Source organism: Sceloporus undulatus, chromosome 6 (assembly GCF_019175285.1).
Source record: "Sceloporus undulatus isolate JIND9_A2432 ecotype Alabama chromosome 6, SceUnd_v1.1, whole genome shotgun sequence".
Lineage (NCBI taxonomy): Eukaryota > Metazoa > Chordata > Lepidosauria > Squamata > Phrynosomatidae > Sceloporus > Sceloporus undulatus.
The window spans coordinates 33,478,137-33,505,571 of NC_056527.1; the positions used below are offsets into that span (position 1 = coordinate 33,478,137).

A 27,435-nucleotide genomic window follows, 5' to 3' on the forward strand; every position below is an offset into this window, starting at 1 on the left:
TTTCATTTAAAAATGAAGAGTGGTGGATTGAGATATATATGGAACATATGGGGAGAAGGCTACAGTACAACCTGTTCTCAAAAGTAACTGAAAATTATTAAACCAAAATTGTTAAGTGTGTGTCTTCAAGTTGTTTTCATGAAAATACCAAGATATACCCTCTCATGGTGTCTTCTTGGCAAGATTTGTTCAGGAGGAGTTTGCCAGTGCCTTCCTGTAATGATGAGAGTCACCCAGTAGGCTTCCATGGTTGAGTGGGGATTTGAACGCTGGTTTCCCACAGTTGTAGTCCAACACTTAAAATCACTACATGACACTGACTCTCTAAACCAAAGTAAAGGCTAATAAAGGGAAGATAAAGAGAGCTGTCAACTTAAAGGGAAACATCCTCTCAAGCATAAGTCTTGAATGCAAGATGTTGTTGCCCAGGGTCAGTTCCATGTCTAAGAGGAGCCCTCAGCAAAAAGATCTTCTAGAGAATGAGCCCCCCTCATATAGACAGCAGCATTCTGATAAGCAACAGGCAACTGGGAACTATAATTTATGTTTCCTACACTGCATTGTCGTCACATTTAATGTCTATCAGCAGTTTAGGTGGGAGGTGGGGATTTATGGGCACAGCTATGTTCTTCTTTACCAATGACTGGCTATGAAGGTGTACATGTGCTGTGCCTGGGTGCATCTCTGCAGCTGATCAGTGGACAATGGGACTGAACTGTGCCTGCAAGCCCCCTCATGCTGTTAAAACCCAAGGCAAGGAGGACCTCAAAGGGATGGATAGGATCCCTCCTTCCGCATAGTCACCAAAATAAATATGATGTAATTGATGCTTGAGAGCCAGTGTTGTATAATGGTTTGAGTGTTGGATTACGACACTCCTGCTTGAGCATAAAAACCCATTGGGTGACCTTGGGCAAATCACACTCTCAGCCTCAGAGGATGGCAATGGCAACACCCCTCTGAATAAATCTTGCCAAGAAAACCATATGATAGGGTTGCCGTAAGTAAAAAATGACTTGGAGGCACACAACAACAAAATTGAGGGTTACATGTCACCAAGAGGATTCTAGCTTCTATGTGATAGTGTTTCAGGGAATGAGATGAATTATTACCTTTTGGCCAAATTATCTTATTTTCCTTGGCTGAACCACATCCCAGTAGTAAAAGAGAAATCTTTTTTGTCAAAATCATATTTATTAAAGAAGAATGTCACAACAGGTTCAAGAAAATGTGGGTATGAAACTGACAATGATGAAAAGTGCTATGTATGAATATTATAAATGCACATGTTGGCAAAATCAATACGATCCAGTATCTTAACAGCCGAAACTGCTAGAACAACGTTGTCTGGGAGTCTGTGTGGACTGATACTATGCTGTTTGCCTAATAATTCAAAATTACAGAATGAATACAGTAGATCCATAGATATTCAAATATAACTATAAATGTTAGCCCCAAAGTACAGATTTTTCACTATGGGTACTAACAATAGAAATTTCATTTCTTTAGTATTGCAACAGTATAGTAGTAAATACTTGTATGTACAACTGATTCATGCAGCCTCCAATTACATGATTTGGGTTTGTTTGTATTTTGATTTACACAAAGAAACAAATATTAAAAAATAGGCTTTTCATTTATATTCCATTCTTATATTAGCCGTGACACTTCTCTGCCAAGAGCCACGTTACAGTGAGTACATTAATCTAGGTAGCAATCTCCTCTAAACCAAAACCTCATTCAGTAGATGCACACAGAAAGAAAGAGAGGAGAAGGAGCAAATTCTTTATACAAATCAAGACCTAGTAACTTTTATCTATAGAAAGAGGAAGGACAATCCCTTGATTTTATTAGAATGGCACAGATGTGAGAAATTGAACAATAGCACACTGATCTGTTTTTACAGTTTCTAATACCCCAAAGGACATTGTTTATGAGTGGTGAAGTGAGAGTTACCATAGGCAGACATCTCATGCATTGAGCAATTCATGTTCTTTATCTATTTTCCCAACGGCATCTGGATTAGACAAGGGATCCAGATCAGCAAAGAGACTAAACCAAGCAGTTAGATCTTTAGATGAACTTGCAGCATCTGGAGAGAAAAGAAGACAAGCAGTCTCTATCAAGTCAGGATTTTTGTTTGACACCCATTTTGAAAAAAATACTTATTCTGGCACAAATGAAGAAACAATTTAGAATGCATTACTAAAAAAAAGGAGAGGCTATATCTAAGAAAATCCATTTTCATATTTATGGAAAAATTAAATATTCTATGGACTGAGGCCTGAATCCAGGGTTGCTCTTTTTAATCACAATGGAACTTTCCTGCCCAAAGACCAATGTACTGCCTGAAAACTGTGTTCAGATGGTTTTGGGGATGTTTTGGAGATAAATCTGGTTTGCCTCCTCCTTGTTCCACTAGAGTCTGCTACTGCACCAGATGAAATGTACCTCTGGATGCTGACCATAGGTTTCTAGATATGACATGCTAAACAATATGCGCTATGATATAGATACAGGAAGCCCCCACGTTACGGACTGGAGAACTGTCAGAGAGTGGAATTAGTTGAAAAATGGTACCCAGGGGTTTTATTTTAGCTTGCAATTGTATTTTGGCCTCTGAAAATGTAAATAATACAATATATATTACTTTTGAATGTGTATGAAAGCTAAATTAATATGCTACACACACACACACACACACACACACACACACACACACAGAGTGAGCTCAAGCAATCCCAAGTTTTTTGTGGGTTTTTTGGGCCATGTTCTAGAAGAGTTTGTTCCTGATGTTTCGCCAGCATCATCAGAGAAGACTGGCATAGAAGAGAGAGTGTGTGTGACCCTAGATAGGGAGGAGTGATTCCTATGTTTCCCTACCCAGTGATTCCCTACCCAGGGTCACAAAGTATATATATATAGCCACTCTCTTCCATGCCAGTATTCTCTGAAGATGCCAGCCACAGATGCTGGCGAAATGTCAGGAATAAACTCTTCTAGAACATGGCTACATAGCCCAAAAAACCCACAAAAAAACTATGGATGCCGGCCATGAAAGCCTTCGACTTCACAAATTCCAAGTGAGCCTTTTAGGCTGATTAAACTGAACTGATGGAAGAGTGGAACCACTGTTGAATAAATGGGATGTGTCTGTAATCTTCAAGCATTGAAAGCATTCTCTGAAGATGCCAACCACAGATGCTGGCAAAACGTCAAGAAATAAGCTGTTCTAGAACATGGCCATATAGCCCGAAAAACCCATAAAAATCTATTGAAAGGCATCAAAGGGCTGGAGAAGCCTGTATATAACACTGCAGTCTTTATCAGGATATTTTAATATGAGCTTACAATATAAGAACATTAAAACACAAGGAAGCAACTGAAAATATCAGATTTCAATATTCTCTCTCTCTCTCTCTCTCTCTATATATATATATATATATATCGTAGTTTACTGCAATTACGAAGATCTTTACATCCATTAAAAGCTGCTCAAAGCACAAAAGAACAGGTTGGAAGTATTTTACACTCATTTTAAAAGTGTTTGCTCAAAATCTTGTTGGTCCACTACATGGACATTCATGGCAGCAAGAGGAACCACAGGAGCAGCATCTATGAAGGAAATCAGGCATTGGAGAATTTGGTTGCTCGGACTTGGCAGATTGTTTGCCTCTTTCCCCCACTACTGTGAAATTCCAGAAATGGTGAAAGCCCCGAAGCTGTGCACTAACAGGATTCCACAGGATTCCTGGAAAGTATGGCACATTCTCTTTGTGAATTTGAGCAGAGGGCACTAAAACTTTCTCTTCTTTCCAGGAGTCACCTGGTGGAAACAGCAGGAATCCCAAAGCTCTCAAGATCAGACACAACCATTTCCACCATACAGAATAGGAGGCAGTGAAGCTTTGTGGCTGACAGCTTTTTTTTAACTGCTCAAGTGGAGCTGCTCCATTTCTATTTAGGGCCCCATTGCCACTGGGCTATAAATCAAATCAAGAATCTGATTATAGGAACATCGCTCCCATTTGAACTCGCGTTCAGTCCTTGTTTAAGGAAAATCATTCCCATTTGAATCTGCGTTCAATCCAACTTTGATCGATTTCTCTAGCTAAAACCCGAATCAGGTGGATAACACGGGTTATCCTGACACTACTTTTCCAGAAGTTTTTATTTGCAGCTGCCATGTCGGATCCACGGCAAATTAATGGGAACGACAAGGGTGTCCGAATTGGGGAGGAGGAATGTTCAAGGGGCTGTCCCGGGGGTGTCACCAGCTTTGTTCTCTTTCCTGGCATTCCCGGTGCCATTTTCCCCCATTCGCGTAGCCTTTCCCTGGTGGTAAGTAAAACTTTTTTTTAAAAAAAGAAGAAAGTTAAACTGGGTTTTTTGGAGAGGGAGGGAAAAAGAAAGGAAAGAATTCCTTTCTTCCTGCATGGCAGGGGGTTGGACTGGATGGCCCTTGAGGTCTCTTCCAACTCTATGATTCTATGAAGAGAAGGGATATGGAGAAAGGGAGGCTGGCAAAAACTTTGTGAGTGGAAAGGAAAAAGAGAGAGCGAGAGAAACCCAAAACCCTGAATGTAGCTCCTGCAACCAGCCTTGTTTCCTTTTTTGATACAGAAAAGGGGTGGCTGGCTGCTGCATATTGGGGTGGTTTGAAGAAGAAGGGGGGGATTAGACGTCACTGTGACATCTAATCTCCTAAGCGCTTGATTGATAGCTTAAAAAAAAACAGTCCCAGAAAGGTAATGGGAACGGGGAACAAAAAAACCGGCGTCAAAATAAAATGGAGAAATATCAATGGGAACAAGAACATGGGTCAAGAAAAAACGGGTCCATTTGCTCCCTTTTGTAATGGGAAAGATGGACCTGATTCGAATACGACTCGGAAACTTGATCCCATCCAGACTTGCAGCGATATACATCGCTTTATATGTCCAGTGGGAATGGGGCTTAGGTCTTGCAAACATTTTAAATGCCACTAATAATTAAAGTGTTTCAATTGCAGATTAATATAAATAGCTCTCTGACTGTACTATTGGAGCAAAATTCAGGGGGAAAAAGGTTTCTATTTAAATAAATCTGAAAATACAGAAAATGAAAATATCTCTCTCTCTCTCTCTCTCACACACAGAATCATAGAGTTGGAAGATAACTCAAGGGCATCAAGTGCAACCACCTGTCATACATGAATACTATATCAAAGCACTAACAACAGACAGCCATTCAACCTGTTTAGGAGAGCCCTCCCTCTATGCCATCTGACTTCATCCAGCCTGGGAGGGAGTGAAAAGGCACGGCCAACTCCATTAGGGCTAGCCTGAAGAAGAAGAGCTCTTCCTCTATGCCACTGTCATCATCCATCCTGGGAGGGAGTGAAAAGGCAGGCCTGACTCCATCAGGCCTAGCCAGGGCAAGGCCCCTCCCTCCAGTCCATCTACCATGGTCCAGGCCTCAGAGGGAGAGAAGCATTAGACTTGATCCCCTTCCCCACCACCATTCCCTTCTCTTTTTGTGTCATGTCTTTTTAGATTGTAAGCATGAGGGCAAGGAACCATATGAATTACCAGTATCTGTAAGCTGCTCTGAGAGCCTTTAGGGCTGAAGATACCGTAAATAAATAAAGGAGGAGACTCCACCACAGTCTAAGGCAGCTTATTACACTGTTGAAAAGCTCTTACCCTCAGGAAGTTTTTCCTAATGTAAGTGGAATCTTTTTTTCCCTGTAGTCCACATCCATTGCTCCAGGTCCTAAAACAAGCTTGCTCTATCCTCAATATGACATTCCTTCAAATGTTTAAGCAGAGCTATCATGTCACTTCTTAACCTTCTCTTCTCCAGGCTAAACATACCCAGGTTCCTAAGCCACTCCTCATAGGACAGAGTTTTCAGACCTTTCACCATTTTGGTCGCCCACCTCCAGACATGCAGCAGCTTGTCAACACGCCTCTTGAATTGTGGTGCCCAGAATTGAACAAAGTATTCCAGGGAAGGTTTAACCAAAGGAGAATAGGGTGGTACTATTAATTTCTGTTATCTAGACCAGTGATTCCCAAACTCTGGCCTTCCAGGTGTTTTGGACTTTAGCTCCCAGAAGCTGACCAGGATGGCTGAGGCTTCTGGGAGTTGAAGCCCAAAATACCTGGATGACGATAGTTTGGGAATCACTCATCTATATTCCTACTGATGCAGCCTAGGATCATATTGGTTTTTTAGCTGCTGCATCACACTGCTGACTCATGTTGAGCTTGTGGTCTACTAAGACTTCTAGATAATAAATAAATAAATCCCTTTCAGATGTACTATTGTCAAGCCAAGTGTCACCCATCCTATGTCTGTGCATTTCATTTTTTCCGCCTAAGTGCAGTACCTTGCATTTCACCCTGCTGAAATTTATTTTATTAGTTTTGTTAGTTCTGTTTTTGAGAAACCCGCATTGATTTTTAGTCATCATGGCATTCCTTTCTAAGTGCTTACAGACTGTCTGCTGTTTCATGACTTGCTCCCTCCCCCCCTCTCTCTCCTCCACACACACACACACACACACGAGGCCAGAGAAGAACAGATGTATTACCTTTCAGAGGCGTCTTGTTGATATTCATGTTTAGGCTGCCAGATTTGGGTGGAGTCTGTGGTGCAGGCGAAGGGCTAAGGCTGCTGGCTGCCCAACCTAAGATTCAATGGCAGAATTGCATTTTGTCAATCAACAGTAATTACTTAATGAGCTCAGAGCACTCACAACAGCAATATTCCTAGTATTTCCTGGAACTTAACTCTTTACAAATAAAATTAGCCTGTTAATCTGTTGACTTAGTGCTGTTTCACAATTTTAGGTAGGTCTTTATATATTTCACATATGATATTATTTTAATCCTGTGATAAATTCTTTGTGTACCTTAGTTAAAGGTGGAATAGAAACCAAAATGTCTTTCCCTTCCTTCTTCTATGAAGGTTACTGCAGGTTATTTGAGATGGCTAGTTAACTGATCTTGCACACAGTTACGAGGTTTGTTTCTGCATTCAGTTTACACTGACTTGTTTGCTTCATTACATGAAATAACCAAATGAAACAAACAGTACAATGTAACCTATAACTGATAATTATTAAGAAAATTCATGAGCAGATCATTTTGTCTGTCTCTGTCTACCTACCTCTACCTATCTGCCTGCTGATGGAGAGGGCATAATGATTTTTTCATTTGCCAAGTGGGTTCTTCCAGTCTACAGCTATGAATCCAAGAAAGGCCTCCAGAAAAGTAGCCGTTTGGGATATACCTGCTGGCATGACTACAAGCAGCTAGGTTATCTGTATTAGCACTAGAGATTAGAAATACCAATTTTGGACTACAAAATGGCTATGCTGGTTAGGTATTCTAGGAGCTGTATTCCGGTCAACCTTTTCAAGTTCTGCCTGGTACCCGCCTCATTTGTCCTACAGATGAATGGGCTATGCCCAAACCAGCTCTATTTCTAATTGCTAACAGAGTGGAACTTGTCTTTGGGTTGGGGAAGCGGGGAAAGGAGTGTTTACTAGCTGCAAGCTATGTGAGTAGGCAGCTCAAAGAGCACTTCATGAACCAGTTTATCAGTGAGGCATTAAGGAAACCAGGCCATTCAGCTTTCCTGCCAGCAACTGTATAAATATGGAAAGCTGAAACAGAGAAGTAATCCTTTTGTTCTCAATTAAATTTAAAAATGGAAGCAGCAACTAAACTGTTCACTCCAACTACCAAACATACTTCCTATTTACAAAAACGATATATGATTCTGTGATTCCTGTAATTGTTATTAGAACACTGAATACCAAATGGGGAGAAAATGCATTTTAAAATCTCCAGAGTTAGAAAAGTAGCCAGAGGAGATAGTTCCATGCATCAAGAGTAGAAAATATAAAAATGCACATGATCTAAATAATTTTCCTCTTTGCTATGAAGTTTACCCTTCTTTCACCTGGACTGGGAGCAGTTGAACAATAAAAACTGCTTGTGTTACAATAGTACCTGGAGAATGGGAATACAAGAACCCAAGTAACAATCTAATTTTGTATACACACAAAACACACCAAACAAACAAAAGGCTTGGGGGCAACAAAATGCAATCACCACCTCAACTTCCACTTCCACCATCGCCCTGTATGGCTAAAATGCCTTTTATATTCTTGATTTGGAACTACCCATGCTTGAAATGCCACATATGTCTGCATGTCAAACCATGGTGTGGGGTTCTTAACCCTGGTTCGTGCAAATCATGATTTCATATTATATCTGATCCCAGCCTTAGCATGCTTAATTCCACTAAAAGAAATTTGATTTAAGCAGTCTAAAAGTACCTAACTAGCATACCAGTTTTTTTAAAAAGACAACCTTTTTATCTAATCAATAAAAACTGCCTGCTGAACATAGTCAAGGACCTGATTTAGCTCATTCTATGCCCATTTTCCTCCATTCTTCCATACTGAGGAAAGTGTGTACCACAGTGTCTAAACTAGAAAGTGAAGAAACAGAAAATAAATACCTACTAATGATCTGTCAGGATTGTTTTGGACAGTATGGTGTACTACATACAATCTTTATTTATAAGTGCTAGGGATTTTATTTAGGATCTCATACAAGCAAAAGTATATATTCTAACATACGATGTCACAAAAGTTAGAGAGTTTTAAAAACCTTTCATTTTAAAATTTCATATACATACTATTTTAAATATGCAAAACAACTTGTAAATATTTATTTATTTAATATGCTGACTTTGTCTTAAATTGGACCCAAGGCAACTCACAAAGGCAATTTTAAAATACAATTTTAAAAACAGAATTTAAAACAAAACATTAAAATAACAAGGTAAAAATATAAAATCATTAAAAACATACTCATAAATATAAAAACCATTTAAATACACAAAACCAAATAAGATATTTATAAATACTAAGGCTCGATCTAGACGGGCCTTTGTGGTGCCCCCATCATGTGCTAGGGGCTGGCCTCACCCCTAGCACATGACGAGGGCGTCAAAATGGCAGCACCCTATACACATGGGCGCCACCATTTTGACGTGACGGACGCTTAGCGTCCGCACGTCATGCCCCCATAAGGATGTCACGAGTGCGGCATTGGCGCACTGCGATGTCCTTATGGCACCGCAGGAAGAACCCGCTTTTTCTGGGTTCTTTTTACTGTGCAAGGGAGCCATGCTATTTGTCTGCTGTCTCCCTCGTGCAGCAAAACAAGGCGTGGGCAGACCACCCTTTTGGGGTGGTCTGTATCCCGCCTATAATACTTTTGTTTTAGAATCACAGAGTTGGAAGAGACTACAAGGGCCATCCAGTTCGACGCCATTCTGCCATGCAGGAACTCTCAATCAAAGCATCCCTGACAGATGGCCACCCAGCCTCTGTTTAAAGATCTCCAAGGAAGAAGACCCTACTACACTCCGAGGGAGTGTGTCCCGCTGTCGAACAGCCCTTACTGTCAGGAAGTTCCTCTTATGTTGAGATGAAAGTTGGGTTTAACATTGAAACTCTCAAATGAACTACTATTGTTCTCAAGTTCAGAAGCATGGTAATCTGTGCATTATCAATATAGGAATTTCAAATGAAATCTGTTCCGAATTTAATGGCTGGAATACTGTACAATGGTCTCCTAGTCTGGCTAAGTGGGATTGCAGATTAAGACTCTACTTTGGAAACACTGTTTGGAATACTGTTCCAAGACATCCATGCATTTATGAACATTAATATAACAAGTTAAAAATATAAAATGCAGTCAGCCCTCTATATCCACCTATTCTTTTTGCATGGATTCAAGCATCCATGGCTTGAATGCATGCCAAAATGCACCATTGTACTATGCCATTGTATTTAATGGGATTTGATCATCCATGGGTTTTTGGTATCCACTGTGGGTCCTGCAACCAAATCCCAGAGGATACCAAGGACCCACTGTAATATAAAATAAAACAAGTTAAAAATATTAAATAATCCTAGCAAGAAGGTATTATTTACTGCAACATGTAGAATTAACATACTCTCTAAGCAAAATACTTGGGTTACATCAGTTTGCTTGCATGGGAGAATAATGCAATGGTCCTGTGGTTACTAATCCCTGAGGACTGAAATGTATACTGAGAGTTTTCAATCTGTAGGCCACTCTTTTCTTTTCCATATTTGTTGATAGATTTTAGTTTGAACTAGAGTAGTTTCTGTCTCTGTAACTTGAAGAAGTTCAACTGGTTCCTGGTGATTTATTTACTTCCAAATGCTTTGAGTGCAGCTTCCACTTTCTAAAACTGTAGGTTCATCTTCAAATGGTTCTTACTTGAATGAACCTGCCACCCTTTCATCTCTGTTACATAGTTATTCAGTGTGTTGTTCCCATCATCTTTTTATTCATACTTGATCATGTAATGTGTTCCCCTGCTGGTAATATAGCATCCCCATTCTTGGTTTAAATTTCTCGTTGATATCTTTGATTCTTTGGAAGTGGTCTCTTATTTTTCCTTTTTCGTTGTCATCATTTATTTCTCTGCATTGATTACTATGGTAGTTCTTGTTCTTGCCCACAAGTCTCTGAAAAGTTGCATTACAGGTTCTGACCCTATTTATTTCACCTTTTGCTTATTATCTGTCCTTAACTGATTAAAGAGTTCTATCTGTCATCCATTGAGGTTTCTCTTTCTTTTTGCTACAGTGACTGCCTTTTTCATTTCTCTGAAAATGTCCACTGGTTTCAGTGCAAAGTTCTTGCTCCTGGTCAGTTAGGCTTAATAGTGCAAACCTGTTTTTTACATTATCTTTAAATTCTACAGGGATGATCTTCAGATTGTATTTCAGAATGATTGTTGGTTTAGTGTTTTTCTTTAGTGTTTTAGGTTTTCTCCAATTTTTGATATTAGTAGTGCATGTTCTGTGTCCCAATCTGCTCCTGGTCTTGCTTCTGCAGAGTGAGTGGAGCTTCTCCATCTTCTGCTTACGATTGTGTCTATATCTGCCATCAGCTGATGTTCAAGAATTCAGTCACTTTGTTGATTGCTTGAAGAATGTGTTTCTGATTACCAAAAGGTTAACTTCACAAAATTCTATCAATCATTCTCCTGTTTCATTTCTTGATCCTAGATTAAAATTTCCTATAATCCTTCATTCTGCTGTGTCTCCTACTTTTGCATCCAACTGCCTATGCTTAATAACAAATCCTGTTTTGGTGTGTGATTCACAACCAATACCTGGACTCAAGCATAGATTCATTGGGCTTTTTCTTCTTCTGTCTCTGTAGTTGGAACTTGGATTATAGTTATATTGATGAGTTTTTCCTGAAGTATTATTGATACTATTCCATCAGACTTTGCATCATATCCTTTACCTGCTTTTGCTACATCTCTCCTCACTATTACTGCTACCTCATTTCTTTTTAGATTTTAATTTCCAGTTCTATCTAAGGGGAAGTTTTGGCTTTCAAAACCAAAAATACCCCAACCCTGCTCATCCCTGACCATTCCTGCTGGCTTTGGTCATGCTCTTTTCATCTGGGGATCCAGACTGTGGATTTTCCTTGTTGGATACATGCAGCAGCCAACAAACCTAGCCTATTTTGATTTATTGTTGGCATCTTCTCTTATACTTCTTCTGCAGTATACCATATGCTTCGCTTGTACAAATTCTGAAGTAGTATCTCAAGCATTTACACATAAAGGCTGGAAACTGGTTACACAAACACACATGTAACTCTTGTATCTGTTTTTGGATCGCTCTGTGCAGAGTTTTATGGTCAGACACGTTGATGTATTTATCAAAGATGTAGAATTTCAGCCAAAGAGTGCTGGTAATAAGGGCTAGGAAAGAGTTTGGAATCCTAAAGAACCATTTCCTCTAGAATGGGGTGAATTATTACAAACTATGTTCCAGGGAAAAGCAACTGTCAAAATGTTTCCATATGAGAATTCCCAAACTTTTATTGTTTTTTGAAAGTTTGGAAAATCAAATGTTTGTATGCTATGATTTACTGTAGACCCTATCTCTGAGGGCCATGGAGAACAAGTTCAAGAAAGTATCAGGCTAGACAGAGCTTTTGCATATGCAAGCATCAGCAGTGTCAGCTGGAAGCATCTGTGTCAGCTGAACAGTGACTCTGCTCTAGAGGTTTGAACTTTAAATGATCTATCCAAGGTGCTGAACCTTATCCCCAAAATAGGCCCAGCACCCTTTACAGTACAGATTAAAACCTGGAATGGCTTCACCATCCACTGAAATGAAAATCATCAATCACCACTATGTATCAGGACCATACGAAATGTCAAACAATACCCAAAGTTTTCTTTTCTTGTTCAAACAAAAGGCAGAAGAAACAGAAAACAGTAACAGAATAAAAGAAGAGGGGCAAGTGATGTTTTACTCTTTGCTTGCCAGCTCCTTTTACAATTTGCTTTCCTTTAGCTTTTAATTCCACTACAGAAACAAAGTCTCAATTATGTCATCCTGTGCCCTGTCAAAATGAAAGTTGCTAGAAGGGAACAGCTGCATCTTCCAGTTGTCTGTTTTTTTGAAAGAAGCAACTTTAGCAACTTTAACATGTAACAGGCAGCTTGGCCCTTGGCACAGTTTGTAACGGGATATGAAACTGTTCCATGATAAAACAATATACCTGACATGTAAAATTTCATCTGGCATTCCCAGAAAAAGCATCACTGATAGCAAGGTTTGGAAAGAATGCTTTCTGAAACTTCAATTGTTGCCACAGGATTTGACTTGACAGATGTAGGATCTATTTTGCTAAACAGCAGAAATATACATAATATCAGTAATACTACCTAACATGTACATATGGCTTTGATTGTTGAAAGTACCTCACATATTTGACTGCAGTAGTTCCTAGAGCAGCCCTGTAAGATAGGTCAATTATTACAAGTTATTGCAAAAGAATGGGTGACAGAGAGCAGCCTTCCGCTTGTAGGACAGGCAAGATTCAAAGCAGCAACCTACTTGTTCATGATGTTCAAATTTGTAGTCGAAGATCTGTAAACATGCTCTCCTATAAGCCTGACTGAAAAACAGCTGCTGGGCAGGGCAGAAGCAGGTTCAGATTGGGGCCACTGTGCTGAAAGAAAGGGGGTTATCCTTTCCTCACCATGTCATTTCCTGATTCAAACTGCTCCTCTGCATATTTGCCACATGAGAAAAAAATACCATGAACTACTTCTCCCTATCTGCTTTGAAATTTAGTCCCCACTCTCCCCAAGTCCTGTTTTTCAGTGGTTGTTCACAGTTCTCCCACATCACATGTAGTTTGCCCTTAGTCACTTTATTATGCCAGCTGTCCTATACTGAGCTACACTGCATCAGCTTAAAATTTCTAGAACTTCAGCTCCATTAAGCATTTATACTAGACTGAGAAGTCAGTTTATGTCCCTATCCACAGGCCTATTAAGCCAAAGTACTTGGATTCAAACCACTAAAGCCTCATTGACAACATGCTCTTATCTTAGGCCTGCCAGTCTTGACAAGGTTTCTTTAACAACAGACCTTTAAAAAAAATTGCAGTTCCAGGCTCTACTATTTTCTCCTACCTGAGGAATGTCAGAGGAATAATTTTCCCATCAACAAATGACAAGCAAACCAACCCACATTAACACCCTGGAGGAGTTAAGAACCCTTCACACACGTCATCCCTTCACTCTAAAAATAATGAGACAATTTTTCCTTCCACCCTTTACGCCTCCCTCCCACAACCACCATCTGCCCAAGAACCAGCAGTGAGATTAACATAGAATATTGGCAGCAAGGAGGTTCATTTGCTGGAGCACAGAAGCAAGCAGGGTTGCAATTTAATAAAGCAGTTTCATTTTAATAATGTTCTGCAGATGTATGTTTTTTTACAACATGAGAGCAGCTAACTGATATTTAGGGAGAGTAAAAATAGACAGAATTGCAGGGAGGGTCAAAAATATATAAATGGGCCTAGTGTGAATAATGTAACTGAGGGAGTCACTTCCAAGAAGGTATATGTGCAAATCTCCTAGAATGGATACATGAATGAGCATGAATAAGAGAGAATATGAGTTGTATGATTATGAGAAAAATCATAATGTAAAGTAACAATTTTGTATTATACACACAGTATCTCCCTCTCCTCCCTCAGAGCACTAGTAAAAAAATCAGAAGCACCCACTTCTATTTTAAATGAAGAGCAATTTATCATTATATTTATCTTGAATGTGCCCCCCCCAGGCATTTTTGGAACCCCCAGGGGTCCCTGCCACTCCTGCTGCTATAATACAGCAACAAAACAAATGTCATTTTAAAAGTAAACAAGGCACACCTTTTTGGGGAACTAGTTAGCACCTGCAGTAGCTCTCAGAAATGCTAACTGGCTTCCAAAACAGGGGACCACTCCCCACATGCTGGTAAAGGTAAGTATCACACTTTTTGTTGCTGTGCCACTTAATTCCAGTGGCTATGGAGGAACAAACCTCAGTAGGCTTGGGGAGTGACAATGAATCCTCCTGAGCTTCACAAGCTGCTCACCACTGGTTTGCTTACATGGTTTGCTTACATCAAAAGACATGGTTTGATCCTGACTTATTTGTACAAACAAGTTTAAACCAGGAGTATACAACTGGCCAATGGCAGGGGGCTCCACTGGGGCCTTATCACTGCCACTTTCCTGATGCCATCATTTGGCAGCAGCTACAGCAGCCCTCTGGGGTATATGAGGGGGACAGGAAGAGAAAGGAAGGGAATATTAAAAATACATGGGGGCAGGGTTGTGTCTCCATTTTGATCATGTGGTTCTACTGATAGTGGCAGAAGTGCCACCATTTCAGCTGTGAGAAATATGGGCAGTGAATTCCATATAAACAGTGAGGGGGTGTTGCCTTTTTGTTATTTAAACCAATGATTTGCCTTAGTTCAGATGAACTGAACAGGTTGTAACCCAAACCTTGTGCATGTAATATGAAACCTGTGCACATTATCACTCTATTATAGTTTACTGATACACCCAAACCCTCCCCAAACCTAGATGAATTTGAATGGATAGCAGTGTTGGTCTGTTTTAGTATAAAAAAGCACAAAGGAGTCCAGTACCACCTTTGATACTGTTTTATTCTAACATAAGCTTTTGTAGACTCCATCAATTTGTAGACACTTCATCAAATGCAACTGAGTACCTATATCTTTGTGTTTGTGTTCACACATACATAATCCATTGCCACAGCATCAGATTAGTCCACTGGAACAAGTAGCTGGAAGTAAGGATTCATTTATTTAACAAGTTGAGTCCCATGGCTAAAAGTGTCTATCATTAGCAATAAAACATGCCTACCTTGAAGTGAGGACTGCAAATCATTCATATTTTGGTCTAAAAGCTGAGAGGGAAGGAAGCCTGATGATGAGGATGATGACTGACTGTTTTCTATTTCTCCTACAGAAGAGTTTGTGGTTATGTCAGCAAGGGGATCCTCTCCAAAGACAGCTGTCCATTCCCTGCTGAATTCGCTGTCATCCAAAGAAGATGCATTGAGAATCTCATTCAAGAGTACCATATCGTCCTTATCAGTTGCTTCAATTTCTGACGAATTTGTAAGCAGGTCCCTTGATGCTGCTGAAAGAAGCAGGAACACCAAAGTAAAAAATAAGTAGGTCACTAAAATAAGAATAGAGGTTTGTACTAAAGGAATGTCCACCAAGATGTATTAATAAAAGACAGATCATAGTTCAACAATGGTAGAACACATGCTTTCTGAGCAAAATGGCACAGGTTGGGGTGACGAGAAATCTGAAAGAGTTGCTGCTAGTCATGGTAGATAATACTTTGAATATTCTAAATAGTTTGACCTGACAAAAGACAGTTTCCTATATAGAGGATAACTGGGATAAGCATTATTATTCCCATCTAAAGAAATGTTTAAGATTGAAAATCTTCCTATGACTCTTTCCCTCACTTATTCCAGGAGTCATTTTGGAATTCTGTCTAGATAGTCATGATTTCCTATCTCTCAAATCATATCTCAAATCTAGATGCTATGGTTCATGCAAGCAAGCAAGCAAATAAATAAATAAAATATCTTGACTGCTGCAAAAATACAGGGACCTTCACTGAGATACTCCCCTACTTTACCAAATATATATCTAGTACTTCAGCAAAATAACTACTGTATTTTGGAAAATAATCTGAAACATCATAAGAACGGGGCAGTGGTTTTTTGTTTTTGTTTTTTTGTTGGCAGTAGCACTTATCTTTGCTATAACAGGTGATGTAATTTAATACGGAATACAAATAGCAGGTTCATGATGAATTACTTAAGAAAGGAACAGATTACATTATGGATACATTATTCCTATTTATTCAACTCTTTATTCAAGAGTTTGGCTTGATGGGGGAAAGGGATCTTCTATTGTGCTGCTGACTCACATCTACAAGATGAAAAATGAAAGAAATATATCTTGGGGAAACCTAAGATAGCCTTTCATCCAAATGACAATACAAGATGGCAATAGGTCTTGCCCATTTGACCAATGTGGAGGGCAATAAGATTCATTGTAATTCATTGTAAATTTATTGCATGCCTGTGTACTGGAAGGACAGGAATGGACAATAAAGTACAAGACACAGTGTTGAATCAACTACAGTTGTGCAGAGAGAGTTTAAAATGCAAAGAATTTTAGGTACAATATCAACAGCAGCAACAACAACTAAATGAGAACTATGTAAAGAACCCTGATAGTTCTAATAGGGCTTTCTTAATGGAAAACAGCATTAGAGCAATCAAATGAGTAATGGAAGCTGATCTGTATTTTCATTTGTTATTCTCCTCTCTAGGAAGAGTGGAAGTCAATTTAAGAATTGAATTCATGACTGCTTGTTGTTTGGCAAATTCATTAGAACCAGCAGGCCTTTCCTGGATAGATAACCCTGGCCTCAGGTCCTCCCTTTCAAATTTAAGTAGAATGCTACCGTAGTTTACTGTTTTGTTCTGTTTTGTAATAATGTGTATGTGTTGATGTTGTTTTAATTTGTTGGTTTTAATTATAATTGATTTAATAATTTTTAAGGGGGGAGGGAAGTAGATTTTTGATGTATAATGTATTGTATTTTATTGCTGTTAGCTGCCCCGATTGACCTCAAAGGGGCGGGATATAAATAATAATAATAATAATATATTATTATTATTATTATTATTATTATTATTATTATTATTATTATTATTATTATTATTGAACCTTCTGTTATCTCTGGTCTGTTAGAAATATAGACCACCTCTCAATATGGTTAGTCCTGCTGCATTGTTGTGTGTCTTCAAGCCATTTCTGACAGGGTGACCCTAAGTCATAGCAATCAAGGGGTATTCTTGGCAAGATTTGTTCAGATGAGGTTTGCTATTCACTTCCTCTGAAGCTGACAGAGTGTGGTCAGTTTTAAAATAACCACAGTATGTGTGATTCTACCCTAAACCTGCTCAGTCACATTTCTTCCCTTTCTCTTTTTCTAGGGAGCTTGCCCAGGAGAAGGACTGTGTTGCAGAGGTCCTCCTAAACTCCTTGTTCAGACATAGCTACCTATTCTGCTCCTGGATTGGTTTGGGAGGAGGGCTTGTTTCCTGCCTTGTTTCTACTATGGAGGAAAAATATCAGAGCAGTATCAAACGAAAGGTAAGTGAACCTGTAGGCTTTAAATAAAGTGAAAACTCTGAAAGACCACACTAGCTCTGGAAAAACAAACAAACAAACAAACATTTAGAACCAATTTCTATGCTGTCTTGAAGACATAAATGATGGAATGATGAAATACACATCTATTCTGCTAACAGAAATAATATATGCTGCAATGACTGGAATGTACAAGAACATAGTGAACAACGTTCCATGACTAATTCCCTAGCTGAACCCAATGGTTAAACATCAGTTAAACCTGATGATAAAATTTAGTTTAAAAAAAGAAGTATGGCAGGCATATACTAATCTGAACAGTTCCTAAGAGGAAAATATCATAAGGGAGAGAACAATATACTACTAGACTAGTAAATGCATGATTTTCTTTTGTTATGTACCTTCAAAGTTGACTCTGATTTATGGTGACCTTATAGGATCATCTCTGTAATTCAGAGGAGCTTTGAAATGCACAATTAGCCCGCCCATACAGAGCAAAACAATGTCTTGGATTTTAGTTGCTTCTGACATCACAGGCAACTATTTATTTAGGAACCAACTCTGTAGGCATTGTCAGTAGGATTTTTTGTAATGAATAAAAACCCAACTAGAAAAATTAACTAACTGTGACTGTGGAAGGCTAGGGGGCTGCATTAGCCCCCAAGAGACCTTGGAAGGTCTCACCTGCACCCATGCTCACACACAAAACACTTTTTTTTGTCCTGAACACCTTCTTGGGGACAAGGTGTTGTTTTGGTTTGTCTTTTTCACCATGTATTTGGGCCTTCCCTGATCATTTTAGGTCCAGGAGAGACCTTTTTTTCCACAATAGGAAGTGAGCAGAAGTTAATTCCCATTTCAAATAAGGCATCTCATGGACCTAAATTTCCATCCCACAACATGGTGAAAATCAATTCCACACTTCACTAGAGGATATTTTGGAACCAGCTCCCCACTTTTTTTGGGACTATCTATCTATCTATCATTATGATTATTAACCTTTATTTATGAAGCGCTGTAAATTTACACAGCGCTGTACATACAATCTTTTAGTTAGACGATTCCCTGCCCTCGGGCTTACAATCTAAAAAGACAAGACACAGAAGGAGAAGGGAGTGGTGGAGGGAAAGGGTAAGAGGTCCAGCAGTTCCTCTCTACCTCCAAGGCCTGGACCAAGGCAGATGGACTGGAGGGAGGGTGAGGCTTTATAATGGATGGTTAATCATTTTCCAGGGAAAATACATACTATCTATCTATCAATCAATCAATCAAAATTGGCCATGGTGGAATCTCCGGGGCACAGAAATGTTTCTGGGGGTTGTATGCAACCTATGGACTGAATCTGCCCACCCCTGTCCTACACAAACATGACAGTAAAGAGCACTTCAAGCAAACATGCCACCCATGCTTCAGTTTGCAACTCCACAACTGGCATCCCCACCCTAGTCGATTCCAACACCCTTCCATTCCCCATTTGGTGCACTGGGACCTCAACTGACAGAAAGAAACTCTGCTAGAACATGGCCACATAGCCCGAAAAACCCACAAAAAACTATGGATGCCGGCCATGAAAGCCTTCGACTTTACATTAGTGTTTTGTGTTTTCCAGAAAATGAAATGTGACAAGGATAGTGTATATGGGAGCATGGCAAGAGGGTCAGATGAGCAAAACCTTAGAAGAATTGGAAAAGTCACATCTCTCAGTCTCAGAGGAAGGCAAAGCCAAAACCTATTGAACAAATCTTGCCAAGAAGATTTGCCTTAGGGTCCCCTTAAGTTGGAAAAGGAGGCACACAACAACAACAAACATAAATACATGTAATGATTATAAATATTTATAATGAATCAGACATATTAAATGTACAGCTGAAAAATCTTTTGAAGCGCAACGATTGCTACAGTCACACCTGTTAGTTGTCCACCTTCTTAGGCTGTATCATCACTGCAGAAATAATTCAGGTTGACACCACTTTAGTTGCTATGGCTTAATGCTATGGAATTCTGGGAAGTGTAGTCTATTGTGACACCAGAACTCTTTGACAGGGAAGGCTAGATGTCTCACGAAACTACAATTCCTAGAATTCCATAGCAATGAGCCATGGCATTTAAAATGGTGTCAAACTGGATTATTTCTGCAGTGCGGATGCAGCCTTAGAAAAGATTTTTCTTTCAAAAAGCGCAACACGGACTGAACCCATTAGAGGTCTGAACAAGAAACCAGAGGGGACAGACACCATGACCTTTAAACAAGTCATTACCACAAAGGAGAATAAAAACACCTACACACTATGAATAAAACGAACTCAGATATTTTTTTTAAAAACCAAAACCAAACATCAGCAGCTTAACTTTTACAAGCATCTACAGGAAGAATAAAGATTACTTGAACTTTTATTTTACATATTCACAGCTCCAGCAACTGAGTATTTCAGCAGCATAAATGATCAACTATGCCAGTATAATCCAACACAGGTTTCAAAATAGCAATCAAAATTTTTGCAGTTCTTCTACGAATACTTCACTTTGTAACTGATGCCTGACCTGAGTAGGTCAAGTTAAAAATAGGTACAATAGAAGCTCTCTCATTGGTTTAGGCCAGCTTTCTTTTAGCCTTTCTTTTAGTCTGTATGTGTGGGAAATGTTGGTTGGGGGAATGTTAGCCATTTAAGCCCATTATGTATGAAGGGCATCAGACAGGGAAAGGCAGATCTAAACATTAGAAAACACTAATGACAAATGTAGGGTAAAGCATTTTTTTTGCCTCTTTGTATCTTAGCCGTGTCTCTTATTTTGACCTTCTCAACTCTGATATAATACTACACAGTGTTTCAGTGCAATAGTCCAGGCAAGTTCAAGCCCAGTAGGGAATGATGAAGTGACAACAGATATCAAGGGCATTGTTTTAATCATAACAAACCATCTGCTATTTTACAAATTACATTCATCACAACAGTGAAAGAAAATCTGAATAGCTAAGGGCAAAACTGTTGTATACCATTACTAGTCTATACTGTCTCTACTGCATGAAGATGCAATGTATGCAGACACACAAATATACAAATGGAGTTTTAGAATACAGAGGGTTTACACAGAAATATCATTTGTGTAAAATCCTCTGCATTCCAAGGCCAGGATGCTACAGTCACAAAATGCTTGTGCAAAAGACCAGTTATCGACTGATCTGACAGTCTCTATGCTTTTTGGGAGAAGAAGTGATGGTGGTGGTGGTGGTGGTAACAATGACAACAGAAATAAGTTATCTATTTCCTCTGCCTATTTCTTGAATGCCTGGCTTCAAGGAAGTCCTCAGAGTCAAAGCATTTAATAGAGAGCTTTGCTGTTATTCTCTTCCTTTTTTCTTTGTCTATCCTGTTGACTATTTTCTTTCCACTTCTTTTTCCAATAGGAAATATACTTAAACAGTATAAAATTAGCCTGTGGAAAATGTTATGACTGTTCCAATAATATTCTAGAGAGAAAACTGTCTCTTTTGGAAAGGGCCAGCCCAAGGCAAGATGGCACATTCCCTCCTTCAATTCCACTTACAGAGGCTGTCCAAAATGGCAGCTGCATCTTACTTCAATATTATTGATATTATCTTCCACTTGAGGGCAAATAATTAGGAGGAGCAGGGCAGACTGCCTAGAACACACAGCTCCACCTTTCAATTGAGGGGAATGGTTATGGGAATGCTGGCAGTGGGTACTCCACAACACCAAGAAGCTGCTGTCATACTTTGGGCTGATCCTGCTTCTCAGGTTCAGCAACAACAATAAAGGTAAAAATGCAGCATACACACACACTGTTAAAAAAAACCATTCTGCACAACCAGTTAATTGCCAAATACTTGTTTAAATAAAAATGCTCAAAAATGACCATGTTCACTGCCATGGTCATTTATTTCAGAGATCGGTCAAAGCTTCAAGTGGAACTACTGCATTCGCTTACATGGTAACTACCAGAGCAAAAAGAAATTTTCAGAATAAGAAAATGGTATTACTACTAGCCAAAGTGTACTAATATGGTACCAGAAACCTTCCTCTCCCCCACACACAAAATAGTTTGTAGCATGGGTATAATATGAAACACACAACTTTCTTCAAACACATACTGTATTTTCTGGTGTATAAGACTACTTTTTAACCCAGGAAAATCTTCTCAAAAGTCGGGGGTCGTCTTATACTCTGGGTATCATCTTATAGGGCTGGTGCTGAAACTTCCGAGCTGGACTGGAGAATCTGTGGTTACCGCATAAGGTGGGGGGAGCTCAAAAACGGCCGTGGCCACATCCCCACCATATGCCATGACCGTATGAAAGCAGCAAGAGCGGTGATGTACAAGTACGGTAGAAGAAAATCCATTCACCAGGATTTGTGGAAAGAAGTGACTTAACGCAGACCCGATGATGAGGTGAGGCGGTGCCTCACCGTAAAGGTGTAAGTGAAAGGCGGAGCAAGCTGCAGGCATCTGGGACGCCCGGGGTATGGAAAAAGAGCCGTGTTTACACTACTGCTCTGATAGTCTTGGAGACAGGGAGGGCTGGACAGGCAAGGAGAGCTGACCAATCCAAGCAAGCTTTGTATACAACAAGTTTTCCTGCTAAATACCTGCATGCCATAAGCATTTGAATTAAAATTACCTTATTGAAATCAAATCTGATTTTTAAAATTTTTTTATTTGGTGTGCATTGGAAGAGGGGTAGTCTTATACAGCAAGTATATCCCAAACTCTATATTTTAACTGGAAAAGTTGGGGGTCGTCTTATATGCCCAGTCGTCTTATACGCCGGGAAAATATGGTAGTTGTGATATATTAATTTAATATAATTGGTATATAATATTTAGATTAACCTGCAGTGGAAGAATGTTGGTTACCTACAATAGTGTTTGACGTTTTAAAAAACTGATTCAGAAATAGATATTTTTTACATCCATATCATACTGAAATAGTGTATTGACTAAACAGTCAAAACAGAAATACTGTATTGTTGAAGCAGATTTTCTTTTCCAACCCATAAGCACCTAAAAGGGATGATTCCACTGAAAAACAGCTAGCTTTCATCTTATTAAGATTAAATTACAGTATACTATGCTTGGGGCCCTTTTGCAGAATTGAAAAAAATAACCAAAGAAAAAGATTACATACCATTTTCTTCAGCTTTCAAGCCTAACAAGTCATCTATAGTGCCTAAAAAAGGCAAAGTACAAGGAAATCATTGATCTGTAGATTGTTTTGCTTATTTCACAATTATAATGATGTGGCTTTTCTTAGGCTGCAATTACAGGACAGTTTTAAATGAAGCTTTTATATGCTATCATTGTGCTTCAGCCAATGAATTTTACAGGGGTTTCACATTCATCTCCTCCATTTGTAACCTTCATGTTTCCACCCAGGGAAATTTGTTAAAAAAAACAAAGAAAAAGTGGTTTCTAGCTAGCTATTAACACGATAAACCTTTTATCTGAAAACACCCTTATACACATTTAGAGGGAATTTAATCTCACTAAACAAGAAGGAATTTACTTTGGAGCTGACATGTATAGAAAAACACTGCACTTCTACAAAGCATACCTGAATTCTCTGTATGGCTGAAGTTCTCCCCCAATGTGCTCAGAATGTCCTTAGTATCTTCTGCTAAAACCAAAATATTTTCTATGTCAAATCCAGCTAAGACCTAACAAAGCTTTAAACATGACATGTGTCTCAAAGTTTTGTAGTTGGATCAGTCTCACTATTGCAACATCTTTTAATTTGACAAATTACACGCCAATGGTTATCCAATCTGCAGTAGCAGCATGATTTAAAGACTGAGGTACCTGTGTTCATGGGGTTCTATTACAACACTACTGTAAATAAATGTAGATTTTTAACTTTACAGAAAGTAATGAGTCCAAAAAGGATTGTATTCTTCTCCAGTTGATTACAGTGGACCCTTGGTATCCACTGGGGTTTGATTCCAGGACCCCCTGTGGATACCAAAATCTGCATTTTACAACTGCATAGTTAAATTTGAAAAAGCAAATCTTGATTTTGTCATTTTATCTCTCTCTCTCTCTCTCTCTCTCAAACTGTGGATGGTTGAATCTGTGGATAAGGAATCTGTGGATATGGAGGGCCAACTGTATTCAGTTCTTGGAAAGTCTTGACAATTTTAAGTATCCTTGTTGTTAGACACTCATGGGAGCCAAACCCAGTTCAATAATTATCCACACAAATACATACTATCATTTGCTAAGAAGAGAGCACAGAGGGAAAATAGGGATAATAATCTTTGGCATTTGCATTTGGAAAAAGTGTGGCTACATCAGCTGTGGCCCTCATTTCTTTTTCCTGGAAGGTGTGGGGGGAAGAAGGCAACCCTGGACTGGGAGTAGCTGCAGCACATTGCTTTGTTTTGTTAAACTGCAAACAAGAAATGATAGAGATAATCTAAAGCAGTTGTAGCAGGCAGAAGGATGCAGAGTCCATTCCAAATATTTATTTTTCAAGGTGCTTTTGGGATTGTTAAATAAAATCTCTAATCTCAAATCTCTGTTCCTAATTGATTCCATGTGCTTTATATTTCTAGAGCCAGAATGACTGAGAAAATGTAATATACTCTAAGGTAGCTTGCAAGAGCAAAATGTTCACACATCGTCTGTAACATGGTGAAAATTGAAGCTCCTTGGCCTTGAAAGGCATAAGAGAGTACCTGAGTTGACTGGTTCCTTGGTGTGGCTTTCATCATCTAACGAAATCAACCTGAAATTGAAAGGAAGAGCATATATACACTATCAAAAAAAATGTTGTAACAAAAAATGTGCAAAATCATTTGTGGTGCCTGAAAACATTAGATTTCATCACCTGCTGTACCAATACTCTCTTTCAGTAAGTTACTGCTGGTATGACACACTAGAAATACATTATCAACAGTTCTGGTTCCTATGGCACTTTAGTGTTACACTGATAAGTTTCTGCACTGAGTGAAACTAAATGGTTGAAGGGAATATGACATCTTCCTAGAAAGTCTTCATGAGGTAGCCACAATGCCTCTCTTTCATATCAGTGAATCTATCAAGAGATCACAAATGGCATATTATACTAGCATTACTGATGTTATTGTTATGAGCAAATCAAGCAAGAATTCACTAGAAGCCAAAATGATCACACTAAGGCTATTGTGCTCTGGCCATGTCATGAGATAATATGACTCATTAGAAAAGATGACAATGCTCACAATTTGAGCAGGACTTTTGATGATAGCTTATCTTGGAGATCTCTCATTCATAGGTTCACCATAAAACAAAGCCAATTTTACAGCTCAGGGTCTATTTATTAGTTCTTTTGGCAATCCATGGTATTCACAGAAGTCTTCTCTAGCAATCCAATTCATATGAGCTGATTTTCTTCAAGTCAGTTTTCTCTACTGTCCAGCTTTCACAAGCATGTAACACTAACATTATACTGGCATGATTGGAGGAACAGTCTTTGTAGATATATATTGCCAAAAAGGATAAATAAGCAACAGATTTGCCTGGTTAGTCTCTTATTAAGTGGAAAGTCTGGAGTGAATCTCTATAAAATAGAATAAAGGCAGGAAACAGGACTGGGACAAAAAAGGAGTTCAAGGATGAAATCTAAATTAAAATCTTCCCATTTCCACAACAGCTTTTGTTATCTTTGTGTATTTATTTGGTGCACTGGGACCTCAACTGACAGCATGTTAAAGCACTGTCACTGAGACATCAAGAGATTCGTAACTCTTTTTTGCTTTTCACCACTTAAAACATTTAAAGAACAGTGAGAAATTATTCATTTTCTGTTTGGATGAAGAGAGGAAGTTGTCTCCTTGACCTTAGTAGCCAGCAGAACCACTGAATAAGCATGAGGTTTGGTTACATGGCAACTGATGTAATGAGTTTGGCAGGGATCACTATGCCTGCTGTCACACCATGATCTTATCAGAACCATGAGCCAAACACTGAGACAGATCAACTGTGCCTTTAGATCCTCAAGAATAAGACAGACAGTAGGTTTATAGAAGTGTTATAGGGTGGGGTGGGGGGAGAGCTACAAAACAAAGTAGTAGAAAAAAGTAAAAGAAAGAAAAGAAAAGGGAAAGAAAGGGGAAGGGAAAGGGAAAGAAGACAACTCCAGGGATAATTCTGCTTTACTAGACCTTTCTAATTTTTGTTTTAAGAGAAGGAAGGGAAGGAGGAGGAAGAAGAGATCATCCACATTTAATGCTGAGCCATTTAATCATTTAGACTTAAAAGGAAGCTGGCATAAGTCAACTCATTCATTGTGAAGTTGAAGACTTTCATGGCTGGCATCCATACTTTTTTGTGGGGTTTTTAGGCTATGTGACTGTGTTCTAGAAGAATTTATTCCTGATGTTTTGCCTTCTTCGGTGGCTGGCATCTTCAGAGAATGGTGGATGGAGGTGTGTGACCCTTGGTTGAAAGGAAGTGATTTATATGTTAATCTATGTGTTGGTCTGCTGGTGAATGACAAGGCCTCAGGGTGGGAAAATATGCGAGGAGGATTTGTGCCTATTTAATTAGTGATCCATTGTCTGCTGGAAAACTGAGCCTGCCAGAAAAATCATCAGTAGCAGAACACATTATAAACCAGTGTGGAAAGCAAAACATAACATGTATTTGCATGCCAGAAATATATTTTTCAAATGGGTTTTTCTAATAAGGGGACACATATTAAAAAGAAAAATACACTCTTCTGTGATGCAATTAGATCATAAAAGGGGGAGGAGCATGAAGCAATATTTTAAAAAGACTTTCTGGTCCAGTAAAAATATACAAACATTGAGCGAAGGGAAGCTTTCAACTCATCTAAGTACTGCCTGTCACTTCTGTCTGGGATGTTATCACACCTGAAGATGTCAATAGTCATTACTAATGCAATTCATGGTCCATGTATAGGGCTCTGTCCAGAGATCTCCTCTGCAGCATTTCATGTAAGATGAATTACTGGGAGAAGGGGTATGGGCTCGTGTGAGCAAAGCAGCAAGAAGTCAACGATTGATATTCTGCATATTTTCTACTCAGAGAATTAACTGACTTTACTGAATTTACTACAGTTAAAAACATAGGCGGGATACAACAAAAATATGGGAAAATATTGTTCTATATGATTACAGCTGGGAGAATGATTTATGCTCAAAAATGGAAAGAGAAAACATTGCCAAATGTGAATGATTGGTTCAGGAAGCTATATGATACTACAGAAACTGATAAGTTGACACATTTAATTAAAAAGAAGCCTATGAATAAATCTGAAAAACAATGGAACCCGTTGATAATATTCCTGAAATCAAGGTGGGGAAATGACTTTACGATTGAACTGGAGTAAGCGAAATAATAAAAATTGATATAAAATAAATAATGCAATAAAAACTGATGGACTTTATAATCATGTAACGACTATAGATACTTCTTGATGTATCTATAGTATGATCATGTTTAGTTTATTCGTAAATACTTTGTATAGTTTATATTATCTGGTGTGTAGTGCATATTAACAGAAAAGAGAAAGAAGAAAGGAAAGGATAAAATATTGGCTTTTTTTACTCACTGAATTATATATACTACTTTGAATTTTTGTATATAATCTGTTTTTCTTTTACTGTTTTGTTTTAAAGATTTTTATAAATCAATAAAGAATATTAGAAAATAAAAACTTAGGAGGGATACAGACGGGGAGAAAGAAGCGGCGAGACACTGTCTCTTTCTCCCCCGCATCATTGCTGCAGTGACCGCACACCACGGCAACTATGCGCCTAGAAAAGGTGGCTCCTTTCT

The 27,435-nt window shown here is 38.8% G+C and overlaps 1 protein-coding gene across 10 annotated transcripts in view; it reads right to left on the reverse strand.

Annotated features, from left to right (window-relative positions):
* Positions 1–1,048: 1,048 nt before the first annotated feature.
* Positions 1,049–27,435, reverse strand: part of ICA1 (islet cell autoantigen 1) — a 74,045-nt gene continuing 47,658 nt past the window's right edge. For 2 of the 10 annotated variants that reach the window (XM_042474046.1, XM_042474042.1), the window contains exons 10-15: positions 24,330–24,379; positions 23,210–23,272; positions 22,784–22,825; positions 15,315–15,593; positions 6,578–6,673; positions 1,051–2,092 (exon numbers count right to left, since the gene is read on the reverse strand). In XM_042474046.1, coding sequence (XP_042329980.1) covers positions 1,971–2,092; positions 6,578–6,673; positions 15,315–15,593; positions 22,784–22,825; positions 23,210–23,272; positions 24,330–24,379 — 652 coding nt within the window. In that variant the 3' untranslated portion in view covers positions 1,051–1,970. Of the gene's footprint in view, positions 2,093–6,577; positions 6,674–15,314; positions 15,594–22,783; positions 22,826–23,209; positions 23,273–24,329; positions 24,380–27,435 lie in introns of all 10 variants that reach the window. The other 8 variants (XM_042474044.1, XM_042474041.1, XM_042474047.1 and 5 more) reach the window with 7 other exon arrangements.